This window comes from Sebastes fasciatus, chromosome 7 (genome assembly GCF_043250625.1).
Source record: "Sebastes fasciatus isolate fSebFas1 chromosome 7, fSebFas1.pri, whole genome shotgun sequence".
Taxonomy (NCBI): domain Eukaryota; kingdom Metazoa; phylum Chordata; class Actinopteri; order Perciformes; family Sebastidae; genus Sebastes; species Sebastes fasciatus.
This window is the reverse complement of record NC_133801.1, coordinates 26,327,781-26,344,820: the sequence shown is the minus strand read 5'-3', so window position 1 is coordinate 26,344,820 and position 17,040 is coordinate 26,327,781. Positions and strand designations below refer to the sequence as shown.

General features: G+C 40.3%; 2 protein-coding genes across 8 annotated transcripts in view; one reads left to right on the top strand and one right to left on the bottom strand.

Moving 5' to 3' along the window:
• The window catches only part of brip1 (BRCA1 interacting helicase 1), an 81,725-nt gene that overhangs the window by 17,201 nt on the left and 47,484 nt on the right, over nt 1-17,040 (bottom strand). For 6 of the 7 annotated variants that reach the window (XM_074640010.1, XM_074640008.1, XM_074640009.1 and 3 more), the window contains 5 exons: nt 15,117-15,599; nt 14,718-14,785; nt 13,424-13,502; nt 13,086-13,298; nt 12,698-12,840 (listed from right to left, as the gene is read on the bottom strand). In XM_074640010.1, the coding sequence (XP_074496111.1) occupies nt 12,698-12,840; nt 13,086-13,298; nt 13,424-13,502; nt 14,718-14,785; nt 15,117-15,599 (986 nt within the window). Of the gene's footprint in view, nt 1-12,697; nt 12,841-13,085; nt 13,299-13,423; nt 13,503-14,717; nt 14,786-15,116; nt 15,600-17,040 lie in introns of those variants that run through there. The other variant, XM_074640011.1, reaches the window with a different exon arrangement.
• LOC141770481 (tyrosine kinase receptor Cad96Ca) overlaps nt 13,512-17,040 on the top strand; it is a 159,481-nt gene continuing 155,952 nt past the window's right edge. The window contains exon 1 of the mRNA XM_074640016.1: nt 13,512-13,929. The gene's annotated coding sequence lies outside the window, so the exon portion shown is untranslated. The remainder of the gene's footprint in view (nt 13,930-17,040) is intronic.

The window sequence follows — 17,040 nt, the reverse complement described above, 5'->3', positions numbered from 1 at the left end:
GGGTAACATACATTTACATTACTAAGCAACTGTGAATTAAAAACAAAAACCTGGTCCTCTCTCAAGGTTCCATGGTGGAGAGGAGGCTGTGTTGCTCTGGCTCTATCTATCTGGCGTGGAGAGGAGGTCGTGTTGCTCTGGCTCTATCTATCTGGCGTGGAGAGGAGGTCATGTTGCCCTGGCTTTATCTATCTGGCGTGGAGAGGAGGTCGTGTTGCTCTGGCTCTATCTATCTGGCGTGGAGAGGAGGTCGTGTTGCTCTTGCTTTATCTATCTGGCGTGGAGAGGAGGTCATGTTGCTCTGGCTTTATCTATCTGGCGTGGAGAGGAGGTTGTGTTGCTCTGGCTTCATCTACTGTATCTGGCGTGGAGAGGAGGTCATGTTGCTCTGGCTCTATCTATCTGGCGTGGAGAGGAGGTCATGTTGCCCTGGCTTTATCTATCTGACGTGGAGAGGAGGTTGTGTTGCTCTGGCTTTATCTATCTGGCGTGGAGAGGAGGTTGTGTTGCTCGGGCTCTATCTGTTTGGCGTGGAGAGGAGGTTGTGCTGCTCTGGCTCTATCTGTTTGGCGACGCTGGGAAGCTGCTTGAATCAATCTATTAGTTTGATCACGTTGGTCATATGGGCATTAAGGAGACTTTTAGTTTATAGAGAGACAAAACATCTACAACATTTTCTTAGAACAACATTAAGATAATGTTAAAGGTGCTAAATGGAGAATTTCTATTGCATTTGCACAGCTCTCAACATGGTGACGACTGAGCCGGCGGTGACATGACCGCCTCTCAGAAGCGGTCTCGGACCGGTTGTTTTGGTTCACACCAAAGTACGATTACTGATTCACAACGTCCCAAACGAACCGCACCAGAGGTCGATTAAAGTGGACTAAATGTTGGCTTGTGAAAGCGAAAGTGAAAATGAGTTAAGATGTTTTGTCAAACCACTATTTCCAAGGTCAGGAATGAACGTTTATGCTCAGATTATTTCAACCACATCTAATTGAATATTTGTCTCACCCACATCACAGTCAGAAGGGGATAGAGCTGTGTCATTTCTCACAGGAAAAATCTGTGTCCTTTCATAAAAGTAGCAGCACACACACGCAAATGCACACTTACTAAGCCAATGCTTTCACTGCATCACACAATATAAAAGGTTTGTCGAGTACATTTAGAGAAAGTCACCTACAAAGTCGGCTAGGAGAGCAAATATAAAGAGATGGGCTTTTGGAATTGAAGAAACAAAGCAACTTCAAGTGGCACCTGTTCTAGAGCAGGAGGACCAGGGTGGAGGATTGGAGGGGACAAAAGCCGAGCATTATGCCGCTGTTATAAAGAGCGGGTAAGCTTGTTTGCTTTAGAGGTGTTGTCTGGTTGCCCCAGCGGCTATGTATTGCGGGGACGCCCGTGGCCTTTGTTTTCTGACACGAACAGGGAGTGTTGAGAGCGAGCTGTGGACACTGATGCGTGACTGAATTCCCATTAGACTGGTAGCGCTGGGAGAGTCTCTAGAGGACACCTGCAACATCAGCTCCGTGCCTTATAGCATGAATATGTGTAATGGAGTTAAACTGATTTCTGAAAATGGGTTATGATACTACAAAGTTTGCGGTGAATATGCTGTATAATACATAACATTTTGCAGAACTCCGTGTTTGTGGAAGCATTTTATTCTTGTCAGACTGGAAGAGCTCAAACAACGTAGAGCTGAAACTCTCCAGTCACTCTTCTACCAATTAAATGATAATTCCAATTTATGACAACTTGGGCCATGTCAAGTTGACAGCATTGCTTAAAATAAGTCGAGAAACATCAACAGTCAGACAGATGTTGAACGAATCCCCAAATTAGTCAAATTTATTTGCAAGGAAAAACTAAGGCAATGGTAAAAATGATCATTACTGTTTCCAGTATACCAGCTTCGTGGTGCACCGTTTACCTACCCTACTTACCTGCAGTTGTGCACGCTCAGTTTTCTGTTTGTTTGTTTTTTTATTTATGGCTGCAACTAATTTGTATTTTTATTAACAAATTTATCATTTAGTTTACAAAATATCAGAACATAGTTTAAAAAATGTCCATTACAATTTCCCTGAGCTCAAGGCGGACACCTTGAAATGTCTTGTTTTGTCTCACCAACAACTCAAAACCCAGAGATTTTCAGCTTTTATGAAACAGAAACTCGACCTAAATGGTTAATAAAAAACGTTGCTGATTAATATTCTGTTCTAAATTGTTATACATTTAATTGAATATATATTTATTTAAATGTATAATTCAAAACAAAATGCGTGTCACATGTGAGTAGTTAAAGCTAAAGGAATACATTTGTTCCACCTTTCCTCTATATTTTCTCACCATAATCAGATATAATCACATATTCCATCAACAATTTGGCCACAAAGATGACTAAATGAAATGGATCATTTCAATCTTAATCTGTGTTGACAGTGCTAACTTGAGCGTGAGCAGCATGCCACCAAAATTTACATTTGGGATATAGAGTATATTGGGGAAATTCATAGAGCTCAGCAGCAAGTTGTATTGATGCCTGTCTGTCCACACCTCTATGTGAACCTGCCAGGTCTTCGACAATAAAACAGGATCAATTCATACTTCAAACGGAGGGGTAGGCACATTTGTGTGCACACTTAGGACTTGTATTCAACACTTGCTAACCCTTTTTTGAAGTTTGAGCTTGTGCATTCAGCCGGAGCTCCATTATAAATCGGAAAAGCTGCTGAATGCCCGACACAGAGCACAGAGAAAGTGGAATCAACTTGTTCAAACAGAGATGGGTTGAGAAGTGTCATTCCCACGGCGAGGTGTGCCAGCGAGCTTTGAGAGAGTGATGAGTCAGGGCAAGCTCTCGAGTATGTTGCCACAGAATTAAACACTGAGTGTGTCCTGTTTGATTTAAGGAGCTCCTGTTCTTAAATAGTCTCGTCTGTCAGCACTTACATATTCCACTAAGAGGCCAGAACAAAGAACTTTCCCGTCATTACTCTGTTGGGATTTTCCTCAACGCTTCGAATAACTGTGTGTGGTAAGAATAGTTTTGACATAATTGGAACTGGGAGGAAATATAATATGTTTTAAGAAATACAACCATAGACGGACAATGCTCTGTCCAGCCCCACATCTGTAAGGAGCATCTATTTAGTTCTAGTTACATTTTGAACGGTTTTGCATTCATTAGCAAACGTCTTGAACCCAACACTTACAACATTTACACAGGTCTGGACCACCAACAGCACAGTGCTTCCACTCCTCCCATTTCTCAACACATCACCTCGCATATCTGTAAGTCCTAAACTCCAACTTAGCTTTCTGACAGCTTTTAATACCTCACCTTTCACCCTCAATTTGCAAAAAAGAAAGACAATTCATCATGTCGAGGAGAGAATAGCGAAGCATTTAGCGAGAGATGAGTGATAAGTAACATGTTTGATCTGCTGAAATATTTGCAGAAGGATTCCCAAGTGTAGGAGTATCTGAGGGAGTTTCCCCACATCTGCCCATGTGTGTCAGCAAAAACTCCACCCTGGGATCATAACTGTACTCCAAACATTTATATTATTCAGCTTTATCAAAATCGAATGCAACCCTACAGCCAAGCAGAACGCTGATATTGGATGATTCTACAAAAACCTGCATTACTTTCGGTGACACTATTGTGTAACGTTCAATGCCAATGTTACATTTATTTATCTCTACAATATGTTTGCATGGCAAATACGGTATGGTTAGGAGGTTAGATCATGGTTATGGCAAATAAAGTATGAATAATGAATGCTTAAAGGTTAGAGAAAGATGGTGGTTATTTAATAAAACAAACAGAATTCAAACTCTGGTCTCCCGCATTAAAGTCACACACACTATACACCTATCCAGCACCCCGATCACCACACACTTACCTCACACCTCCCTACAGGGCACAGTGCTTCCTGCATTGGCACCAAATGTTTGGTTTTGGTATTTCTGGACCGGCAGAATCGTCCGATGTGAATGTCATTTCTAGATAAAGTGCTGTCTAATGCGACAAGGCAAAAGTGAGCATGGCTCACGTACCCCCGCTCACTGCTTGACCCCTATTAAAGTAGGGCCAATGGTTTTGCCCTTTTGGAACTAATGGAATTAGTCTATTGAGCACAATCTAGCTTGTTATTAGCTCAGGTGTGAAAGTGAAATAGTTTTCGAGTTGAAAAAATCACAGTTTTTGGCTAAAATTGCAAATATTTCAAGCACCCTGGACTTTTAACCCCCAAAAGACACAACTAGACCACACTGTCAACCATCAAACCAAATTTGAAGTTCCTAAGTTAAATAGTTTCCGAGTTCTGCTCCGGAAACGAAAGTGTGACACGCGAATGGATGGAAGGACAGACACGTGGAGCGCTATACGTATACCCCCGATTACGTTGTCGCAGAGGTATAATTAAAATGTATTGACACAATACGATACTCTGAGACATCTTCTGTCAATATTCATCTTCGTGCACTTTTCTTCAGCAACTTGCATTCACACCATATCTCAGAATATTCACTACTTTGCCAAATAATTTGGCTCAATTTTTGCTGCAACGCCACATCATCCGGCAATGAAGCTGCCATCATGAAAACTTTCCAGAGTACTAAAAACAACCGTGTTGTTGTTTTTAAAAAGCCTTTTTAAACATCATTCTGTTTCTCCAACTGGACTTCCTGGATCATTTTCAATACCTTAAACTACACGCCCTACTACCAACGCAGGCCTAGTTGTTTAAATGCCGGGCTGTTTCCGGTTTGAATCCCTGCTAAGCCTGGGCTGGGCTGAAAGCTTCAGTGTACTGTACAATTTATCTGTTAGGACTGTTGCCATCTTCACAGCCGAGCTACACCTTCAGGGACCTGGTAATTTACCATCTAATGGCAGGTGGAAGAAGCCTGTGAAGTCTTTTCTGTGATCTCCACCTTCTCTGTCCTCAACATGAGACAGGTCTGTGACTCGGGAAGATACAGAGCCTTTGTGTGCTAATAACTCAGTATGTCTTAGTGAGAGACAGTTCACTTTCTTTTTTTGCAGCATACCAGGCTAATGGAGCGCTGCTTAAAGAGAGAGGTCATCTCCCCCGGACTGAAACCTCAACTCGAACCCAAGTGCCATTCCCAAATGAGAAGCAAATGTTGCCCAGGACAGATTTACGAGACATCATCGTTTAAAGTAACACAAACTACAGTATGCAGCTCAGGAGAACATATGGCGACTAAGAGCAGGTAGTCAATGAAAAGAGGGTGTGCTGCAATGGCCTACTAATCAAGCTGTCCATGATGGTATGATTTTATTGAAAGTGTCTCATGGTCTTTTAGATAATGTATGATTTTTGTACTTTGAACTTTGAACTTTGTGTTGGAAGCAGAAAAAATGGGCAAGCATAAGGAGGATGTGGGCGACTTTGACAAGGGACAAATTGTGCTGGCTAGACGACTGGGTCAGAACATCTCCAAAACTGCAGCTCTTGTGGGATGTTCCCGTTCTGCAGTGGTCAGGACCTACCAAAAGTGGTGCAAGGAAGGAAAACCGGTGAACCGGCGACAGGGTCGGACCCGAGGCTCATTGATGCACGTGGGGAGCGAAGGCTGGCCCGTGTTGTCCGATCCAATAGAAGAGCTACTGGAGCTCAAACTGCTGAAAAAGTTAATACTGGTTCCGATAGAAAGGTGTCAGAACACACAGTTAAGAGCAGTTTGTTGCGTAAGGGGCTGCGTAGCCGCAGATCGGTCAGGGTGCCCATGCTGACCCATGTCCACCGCCAAAAGCGCCTACAATGGGCATGTGAGCATCAGAACTGGACCACGGAGCAATGGAAGAATGTGGCCTGTTCTGATGAATCACGTTTTCTTTTACATCATGTGGATGGCAACGAGTTTGAGGTGTTGACTCGGCCTCCAAATTCTCCAGATCTCAATCCAATCGAGCATCTGTGGGATCTGCTTGACAAACAAGTCCGATCCATGGAGGCCCCACCTCGCAACTTACAGGAATTAAAGGATCTGCTACTGACGGCTTGGTGCCAGATACCACAAGCATACCTTCGGAGGTCTAGTGGAGTCCATGCCTCGACGGGTCAGGGCTGTTTTGGTAGCAAAAGGGGGACTTACTCAATATTAGGCAGGTGGTCATAATGTTATGGCTGATCGGTGTATGTATGAGCAGCTACAGTAGAAACTTGGCTTTCTTTAAGAAAAAGAAAAACAATATGCCTACTCCTCTAGTGGTTTTCTATCAGGAGCAACAGTAAAAGTAGCATGACATTGCTATCATTGCTGCCAAACCTTGTTAGGAACAGGTTTGGGTGAAAGGATGGGGTAGATGACACAGTAGGTTGTTGATCCTTTCCAGTCAGCATTATTTTCTTTTAACCACGACTCCATCTCTCCTCAACTATACCCAAATAGTTATAGTTCCTATGCAAACCTTAACCATAGCAGTGGCAGATCATATGAATCATTTATTGATTTACTGCTGCATGTAATAATACTGACAAACGAGGTGGTCCTCGTAGAACCATCAAATCAGAAAACGCTCATATAGTACAGTGTAATTTTGGAAGGCAATAACAAACAGCATATTTTTTTCTATTCGTTTGCAAGACTTGTTAGAGACAAATAGGAGTCTATAGCTATAGCCATGCCAGCCAATCTGTGAGGCTGTTTTTTGGCACAGTGGTGCTTTGAGCTAAATGCTAACATCGGTATGCTAACATGCTGATGATAAGCAGGTTTAATGTTTTGTTAGTGTGCAAACATTTGCGAATTATAACAAAACACAAAGATGAAGCGGATGGGAATGTCAAGTATTGGACAAATTGAACATTTTGACCAGATGGTTGGAGGTTGATGGTGTGTACCATATTTCAATGGCAATCTATCCAATATTTCACTATTGGCAAAAAATGTCATCGTGCTGGACATGAGAAGCATGAGAAAAGTGGTACATTATAATAGGGTCAAAATGAGTGTTTCTTAGCCTTAACTCTTACTTCTGTCAAGAGCAGATCAATGGATGCTATCGACCGGTGTATGTGGTAGAGTGACACATCTCATTACATCCCCAATAAAAGAAGTTCAACTGTATTGATTTCGAAAAGGATAATGACATAGCTACTCAAAAATCAATGAGAGAAGAAACCAAATGGAGCTGGATAATTATTCCCTACTATTTTATGCTCATGTTCTGCAAATCAAAATCACCACAACAGTATTGAAACCGATGTAATTGGTGACCAAATTCATACATGAAAGCATCAACTGAACAAACACACAACTTAAAAATATGGACGAACATGAACGTGCAACATTATGTACAGCTAGACAACAGCTACTGAAAAAACTTCAACATAATACAACACAAAGAACTTAAGTAGTTTAATGGATCAGAGACTCTTATCTCTGTCAGATTTCGACCATAAACAGGGTAAGGGTTGCATAAATGGCTAATTGCCAGTACTTAATGCTCTCCTGCTGAGACCTTACTACAATATGCACAACTGAAAAGGCATCAGCCTTTCAGCTGACAAATGGTTGCCACAATCACACTTATAGCATTAACCAGCTTATGGTGTAAGCACACTAAGATGAGCCCAAACAACGGATGTCTATATCAAGATTAGTCATCTTATAAAACCACATAGTCAGATTAGGTGTCTAATTCCACTGACCCTCTGAAACAAATCTGGGTTTATTATCCAAAGGAGCTCCAAACCTATGACTCAAGCCAAGTTCTAACAGCTGCTCCAGTAGACAGGTTGCTAAAGACCCTCTACTACCAGATGATCCGGTCAAGCAATCCTGATCAGGCGACGTACGCTTAAAGAAATCAATATCATTGGATTTTCACCTAATGAACCACAGTGACCAACGCTGTTTATTTCTATTTAAAAATAATATGTGATTCAAAACAAATTCTATCATAAAACACTAAGTTGATTTATCACTTTTGTTTTGGGAAGCAAACAATATAAACATTTGTATTTAGAACATTTTTCTAATCTCTAGAGATAGTGTATAAACTACAATTTGTATTATATATGTATATGCTAAGGCCTTTGAATATCTACAACATGCATTTTGATAGGGTACAAGAACAGCTTTGTCATCTGCAACTTGTTCTTAATTCAGACAAAACAAAATGTATGTTCTTTACCACTTCAAAAACAGCAAGATCAGCACTATCTGAGAACATTGTAACGAGAAATGGTCAACAAATTGAGTTGGTATCTACTTTTAAATATCTAGGATTCTTAATTGATGACCACTTTTCTTTTAAGGAGCACATTCAGTATGTTGTAAAAAAGCTGAAGCTCTTATTAGGATTTTACTACAGAAGCAAGTCTTGCTTTTCTTTTTGTGTGAAACAGAAACTGGTGGAATCTAGCCTTTGACCTGTTATTGACTATGGAGATGTGTTGTACATGAATGCTTCTGCTCATTGTCTTCGCATGCTGGATAGCATGTATCACGGGTCACTGAGATTCATTACAAACTGTCGTTCTTTTACTCATCATTGTGTACTCTACTCTGAAGTGAATTGGTCATCCTTATGTGCTCGTCGCCTCAGTCATTGGTATGTGTTTATCTACAAAAGCATACTGGGTATAATTCCTTCTTACTTGTCATCACTTTTAAAAAGGAAACATGGAAGTCGTAATCTTCGTTCTATGGACATTTTCGCAATTTGTTGTTCCCAAAGTACGAACTGAATTGGGAAAGAAAGTTTTTAGGTTTTCGGCACCTAATGCTTGGAATAATTTACAATCTGATCTTCAACTTCAAAACGTAGTTACGTTGAATGAGTTTAAAGCTCTGGTGAAATGGCTGCAGTCTAGGTTGTCTGTGTGCGAGGGTTTTTTATGAGCAAGTTCTAATGTTGTTAATTTATGTGTTGTCTGTTACTTTTACTATAACTGTGTTGCTGCTATCTTGGCCAGATCTCCCTTGTAAAAGAGATCTTTGATCTCAGTGGGTCTAACCTGGTTATAATAAAGGAAAATAAATAAATATACCCTATATTTTATATTTTAATGTTCATATTTGTATTTATGTACTTACTTATTTTCTTTTGTGGGAGAGGGACTATTGGGAGGAGGAAAGGTGAAGACAAGGGTTTGGATAGGTCATTTTCTTGAGTTTTACATTGCCACAATGTTCCTAAATGACATCTTAATGAAGATAATGTTGTAAAGCGACATGGAATGAACGATGATGCAAAAACAAAACAATTATTCTGTGCAAATTCCTTCATGTCAGAAGTGAGAAAATGATGTTGAAACTGCCTTCTTTTAAAAAATGACAAACGGTCAAGGACGACATTGGCCATGAGCTCCACGATACTGTAAATGTGTTTTACGGAGTAACAACACAACCCTTAATGCAACTGCAGAAATTAAAATGATCAATTATTCAGTGCCATCTGATACAAAAATATCTGATACAAAAATACGAACTTGAATTTCACATTACAGGATGAATTCTTTCTTTTCTGTTCAAATGGAGCTGCTGAACAGAATTCATTCTGTGCTACAAATAAATCACTCAGATGAAAATAATCATCTTTAATATCCACTGGTGCACGAAGATTGCCTTTTATTAAAGGTCACTGTAGCCTCCAATCTCATCTGTGCTATAACAAAGCATATCCAAACACACACGGTGTCTGCGTGCCCTCCTATTATCTGAACATTGAATGTCTCCCGCACTAACTACTGTATGTACAATTATGACGGCAAGTCAGATATAAAGATTAGGCAGTTCTTGGAGGGATGAGGAGTGACATATGACAATGACAAATTGAGATTGACAGGTCAAATTGACAACGTTCATGCCCCACGCCAAGAGTGTCGGAGTCTGTTATGTGGCTGCAAACAGACTGGGGTTTGGTTGTCTGGCGATTGCACCCAGACAGACTCCAAAGCTTTACGTGCAATATGGTGTCTGTCAAATTCACAGCTGAACAGAAGGAACTTGAAACGCATCATGCGAGCGTCCGAAAAAACAGTGAAGGGTGGACCAAAGTGTGTCCTAAACCCCTCGCAGCAGAGGGGGGCAGAGACGTGTGTTCGTCCGGTGGGCTTAGTCAGATACACACTGGGATCCAGATGGCCAAAATGTTGAGGCTATTTCACAAACAAGTCTATTAGATCTAAACATGTCACATGGGAGTATCTACTGAAATCTAAAACTGCAACACAAGACAAAGCCGAACAGAATAGAGCAAAATGTTCCTCTTTGTTCCATAAAATCTGGATTAAGTGGACAGCAATGTTTCACTATTTTGCACATTTATTGTCACAGCAAAAAAAAAAGATAAATGTGCATAAAGAAGAATATGAGGACAGCCGTGGCAAGAGGTATTTACTGATGTGTATGAGATGCTTGACCTGACACAACTACCTAATGATTATTCACTGTAGTCCCAATATAAAATAAAAATTTCATGTAAATAAATCTGGGCACTTCCATAGCCAAATTATATTTCTTTCCCCTTGTTTGACATTTGTTTTCTTGAATCATCAATTCAAGTTTTAATTGGGAATATCTTTGGTGTTTTGGTGACAGATGCTTTTCCCTGGTGCAGGGTAGATAGTTTGACCAACTGTCAAAGTGTGACATATGACATTATCCGCTCTATAATCTGTCACTCGTTATCGATCGCTGAGCTTCCTGATTGAAAAGCATCATCAAATTACCTTAAATTGAACGCCATTGAACCTGTCTAAAAACAACTTATTTAGATTGAAACATGTTTGTATTTGAAATACAGCTCATCCTACGTATCAACAAAATCCGCTAAAAGATTAATTTGACAAGTCATTTGAAGCAATGGACTTCCACAATAACTACTGTACAATCATCAGTCCTATTTTAGAAACTTGGTAAATGTATCTTCATTTAGGCAATTTGATAAATATATTTGTGTCACACCGGTTTATAAAATCCATGAGGAAGTGTGTTGTTTTTTTCATCCAAATAGCAAAATGATTGGCCCAAGATGACGAGATAACTCCGTTTTGAAAGTAGAGTTTGGAAAGTTACAGTTTAACCTGAATCTACCAGTCATTCAGGGTTAATCTTTGTAATCTGACAGCTCACAGTGATAATCTTAAGTGTTTGACATTTAAACATCCGCCGGACCAAAAGGACGACACAGTGACTACACTGGATACTCCTGGTAACTGTAAGTTTGGATTGGTGCAGACGTTACATTTTAATGGGATAAGAGAAGTGACAGCTAAACAGGCACAGAGGAAACAAAACATTTACAATAAACTAAGTATTTTATAACACAAAAATGAATAAAAGTGAATAATTTTTTTTGCACAAAAATAGCATAAGAAAATGAGAATATACAGCATCATGTGTCATTTTTAGGTTTTCATTCAAAATTTCCATTATGTAGAAATCTTTGTGAAATACCATAAATAATGTACTGCTCCTCAAATACCAGATTAATAAATAAACTCTGATGGTGTGAACTGACTTATAAGCAATATACTTGTTATGAATACATAAAACATTACAGATAAAAAGCTAAATATACATCCTCCCAAATGATTTAAAAGCTGAGACATACGTCAACTGAACCCAGGCATTTGTTTTATTTTCTGTCTATAGCTATCACACAGAATAAAATGTTGTTGTAATAAATTTGGGGTTTTGGTTTTCAAGAAAAAAAATGGATGCATGTGCATTGTATTCATTCAATAAAAATATTTGTCTGTAAGTCACATCATAAAAAAAAGCAGCTTAAGGATTTTACAAATCAATGAGGCAATAAAACCCGGCTGAGGCATTCCTCGAAGCTGTGACATTTTGTGCTGTGCCTCTGTTTTGTTACCACTGTAAATCGGATTATGGAGGGGAGGGAGTGGTTATTGATTGAAATGTGCCTCCTGGCACAGCATGTGTCCAATTTGTAGAAACTAAGCCAAAACATTTTTTCCAAACTAAGCGTTGTAGTACAACTATGAGGAGATCATTGATGTGTGAAGTAATTTTGGTGGCACTACACTGCATAAGATGGAAGTTAGTGAATATTTTTTATAGCATCTCTTTTCGGCGTTGCACTTTGTAGACGGTCCCTGACCGTCTCACAGCCAGCTGCACATAGAGACCAATGTAATGTGTCCAGCTCGAAGGACGGCTCGTTGTGATTAAAATGAGGTTGTAGCTCGTTGTCTACCTTACTACGGTTAGAAAGAGCCGTCGTTTGTGTTTTAATGTTTCGGTTATGAGTTATTGATCCAGGAAGTTTTAATCTTTCATTATCTTTCCAACTTCACCGAAGTAAATTAGATCATCTAGGGGGGGCTCCATACATCACCAATGCGTGGACTGTCAGGAATGATTAGAGGAAGTGCACTATGATGTAACTTGAACGAGTTACTAACTTGAGGGCACAAATTAATAAAAAATGTCTCCTAGGGGTCCAGGGGGGCTCCGTACTTTCATGTTAGAAGTGAGAAAATGATGTTGAAACTGCCTTATTTGAAAAAAAAATGACAAGCTGGTCAAGGGTGACATTGGCCGATAGTGTGAAAGTGTTAATCATTTGAATTGTGGTTTCTGCCACATGACAATCAGGATCTCTAAATGACACCGTGTATGTGCGCATTGAGCACATACACTTTCACAATTTATGCACATTCATAAAGTTTACCTGATGTTGAGTCACGTCTCGAGGGCGCTGGATCTCAGCTGCAATTAAAGCCGCAGACAGAACGGGGCTTTGAGACAAACAGCCTTTGCACTGCAGAAATCTGGTAACAGAGCCCTCCTCAGGATTCCAGATGGCATTATATGCTGCATGAATGGAAAAGCAGTGGGACACCATGTAACTTTACCGACTTCAGAGGGAAAAAAATGTGCCATAAAAGGATCAAAGTGAAAGGTTAACATGTTCATATGAATGTTGTTGTATGTCTGTTTTAAAACAATGGGGATGGGATAAGTATAGTGTTTTCATCTTTCCAAATAAATCTGTAATCATTTACAGTTATTTATTTTTTAATTCTGTTCTAGTCTAATCAAACCAGCTGTCAACCCACCAGTTAAACTGCCGTCACAGTCGGGTTGCAGAGCCGTCCTTAAGGCCTTCAGTGATGTGAGACTTTGGACTACCAGCAGTGAGCATGAGTTGTCTGAAACTGATGGCTGATGTGGTGCACACTGGCAGCGGCGGCTCATTGCAACAGGACTAAATCTGTCTTTTCCCAGAAAAGCTAGATGTTCAGATTCACAAACGGCTCGTCGCAGTGCACCTGAAAAAATGCATAAAATTAAATCAATGCCAAAATGAAACAAATCCACTTTGTGTAATGGTTTGACTCAAAATATTTAGCCGTCGTAAAACATTTAAACAAAACAAGGATTTCTCAGAAATTACCATGTGCCACAGGAAGTAGTTCCTTTTCACACATAGAACAGTAGAGTCCCAAACAGCATGGCTTGTGACCTTTGACTCTCTGTAAGTAGAAGAAAAAAAATCAGTCTCAAGCTTTATTGATGTTTTAATTATTACGTTGATCTCTTAAAAAACGTTCTTTTTACATACAAACTTTTAGAAATGGCAGTCGAGAAACCTCGTTGAGGAGATACTGAAAACATTTACATCTAGAAAAGTACACTCAGTAGAGTGCACATCTCCGCTAGGTGTGTCTCCCAAACAAAGAAGAGTTGAATCTCTCTCAGTTTTTCCCCGGCTCCCATACAGTCAATATGGCAGTGAAGATAATAAAAATGATACATCTTGTATGATGCCTAACTCGATCATAACATATCAGGTATGGAATTAATCTGCAGATGCTCCGGTTCAAAATGTGACCAAACTTTTCTATGAATGTCAGTTTCTGAGCCACGACAAAGACCAAAATGTGACCTGGAACAGACTAGGTAAGGCTTGTTTTTAGCCTAGTCGACTGCCTGAAATGCCTTTTGCTACTGAATCAGTTGTTGATCACCTGCGGCCCCTACCGGCCGGTTCAGAGGAGTGAGGAGTCAGCAGTCAATGACGGTATAAAACAGTCAATAAAATAGGTTTTCAAAAAGTGTTTTTTCCCCTAACCACGAGAGGTCCTTGAGCATACAATCATAAATGAACACAAAAAATATCAGACCGACGGATGCGAGATTAGCCGTGGACAGACAGACAGACACACCGAACACATGATCTCCCCACATGCTTTCACCTGGCAGAGATAACACATTTCACACAGGATTCAGGCAGATTCATAACACAGACACTGCCCGTAAAGCGGAAAAAATTATAATTTCTTGTTTCTAAATTCTAGTTATTTCTAAGTGCTAAACTTTTTTGAATTTCAGTCCTACTCTACGGTCATATACTGTATTGCTTGTAGCATGTTGACATTAGACAGCTTTTTGTCAGTCAGAGACTTTTATTTTCAGTGTTCACACAGGATGTGGAACACAATCATATGACCCATCGCCATCCACTGTGTTTTCTTTATGTGCTTCTGCGTGCAGCACACAGAGAAAACAGACCAAGTGCCAAATCTATCACTGCATGTGTACGGCAGCACTGTGGCAGCATTTATTGCTATTATTTCAATTCATAAAATCATAAAAATTGTAATACAAGGAAAAAGACAAGCAAAGTAAATATTAAAACTGATGAGAAATAGTATATCTTGCTGAAAAAAAGTTAACTTGTCACCTACCTTTGTTTTTGCAGAGGTTTTGTTAAATCTCCTGCGTTTCTGCTGGCAAGATCTCTGGACCTTTATAGCTTGGTTGAAAAAATGTAAGTTAAGTTTCAGTTTAATCAAATAAAGTAGCTGCATACCAAGAAACAACACCAATGCAGCAGGATATAAAACAATGATATAAAGTCAAAAATATTAGACAGCATTTAAAGTGATAGTTCGCTAATAATACCAGTTTATTCAACACTTTAAATCATGATGTAATTCTGTTTTTTTAGTCTTGTATTTTATCTGCATTGCACAATGTAAAGCAAAATTGCTCCCTAGTTCAACCTTCTCCAGTGTGCTCATCAACCCTGGCATGTGCATGCATTGATTGTTCAGACCGTACAAGTTCTATATAGATTAGTTTACCTTTTGCTTCGATGCGTTGACTTCCTGGACCATCCACTTCTTGACTAGTAGGACTACATCTTGCTGCTCCAGCTTCTTGCAGACCCCCGATGTCTTCTTGTTTGGGAGTCACAATGTCAAACTCAGTCCTTGTGGAACTACCAGGTGTGGTGGGCACTATTTTAAGAGCTTTGTGTTTCCTTACAACCACAGAGGGCTTTCCTGACTCCGTCACTCTGTCATTTATACTAGATTGGCAGGTAATCCCGCCATCGTCCTGAACCTCTGGCCAAAAATGAACCTGATTAGCATTCTCTTGAACTACGTCTATTTTTGAGCTGTATACTCTGACGTGTCTGGCTCGGGATGGTCTGCTGTTCAACCCCAACCTCATCATCACCTTTAACTCATGATCATGACCCTTGTCAGTCCTCCTCTGGCTGCTCCTGGTCTTAATCTGCTGAAGACTGACTCTCCCTGCACTCTTGGCTCCACAGCCTCCACCTGTCAGGAAGTCACATTTTTTAGCAAATAGACACATCTGGTATTCATGTTTTCCTGAGCTGGAATAAACAATGTTGTTGGAGAAGTGATTAGTGTAACCGGTGCCTGTTCTTTAAATCTGCATTGGGCAGTAGGGGTGGGGAAAAAAATCAATACAGCATAGTATCGCAATGTTTTGCGTGGCGATATTGTATCGATACAGACGTCAAATATCGATCTTTTATTATATAAACTAATAACCTCTTAACAGTCCAACGGCCGCTATTCTGTCTTTCAGAAGTTGTAGCGGGCTCAGTCTTAAAGCTAGGGAAGATGGTTTCATATGAAACTAGAAAACCTAAGGAAGCCATTGGTACCAACCATGTCATGTTAGCTTTTCGGGAAGAACGCTAAATAACGCGTAAATTAGGCTAAATTTTGGCGGGAAAAAACTAGCATGGCCATTTTCAAATGGGTCCCTTGACCTCTGACCTCAACAGAGTGAAAACTGTTTCTTGTTAAATAAAACAGATGTTGACAAACTGTATGGTTTAATTTGCAGTTGAAAAAGGTAATAAATCTCAATATATGGCAATATTCAGTATATCGCAGAATGTTTGAAATTGCAATAAGATTGTATCGTGATAATATTAGGCTCGTTCGAGATGAGTCAGGCCTGCGCAGAATCGATCACCGGCAATCGCCACGCAATGCATGCTAGTTAGATTTGTGTCCGACTTGATGCCGACTTCCTCTGACGTCATGCACATGTGGGCAACAATGACCTCACGAGAATGAGGCGGCCGCAGCTGCTCTCCACCAACCCAGGGCATGATGGGAAACGCCTGGCTGTCGCCTGATCAAAGAGCTGATTGGCTCTTAGTTTTGACAACAAACACCACGTGTAGAAAAGTCTACAAAATTACAAGTAGCCTACAGATCGGATCCAACAGGAAGGAACTTTTTCTGTGACTTCCTGTAAATTCAGTGAAGGCTGCTGGAAACTGTCCGACTTGACCGCAGCTTTTAGTCTCCGCCCCCTGCTGCTGCCGCCTGATCTCATCTATTTTCCAGGCGAGGCGCAGTTCATCTCAAACGAGCCTACTGTATCATGTGGCCTCTGGTGGTTCCCAACCCTATTGGGCAGCATCACAGATTGGCAGCTATAAACAGCAGTGAGAGATGATGAGCTCAAGAAAACACCACCCGTCATGTTCTAAAAGTTTTCTTCTTAAATGGATTTGAAACTGTATGTTATGTAACACTACTGATATCAGAAGGTGGACATTATTTCATACAAGGCCGAGTTATCCTGGAAATAACTGTGTTTAGGCTATAGGTCTCATAGTATCTACACTTGTGTGTAAGTGGCAGCACTTTTAGTTAATCATTTCATTACTTCTGTGCACGCCTGCTAACTATTTCTCACATACTTGCAGTTGTTGCAGGTGGTGGTCAGGTG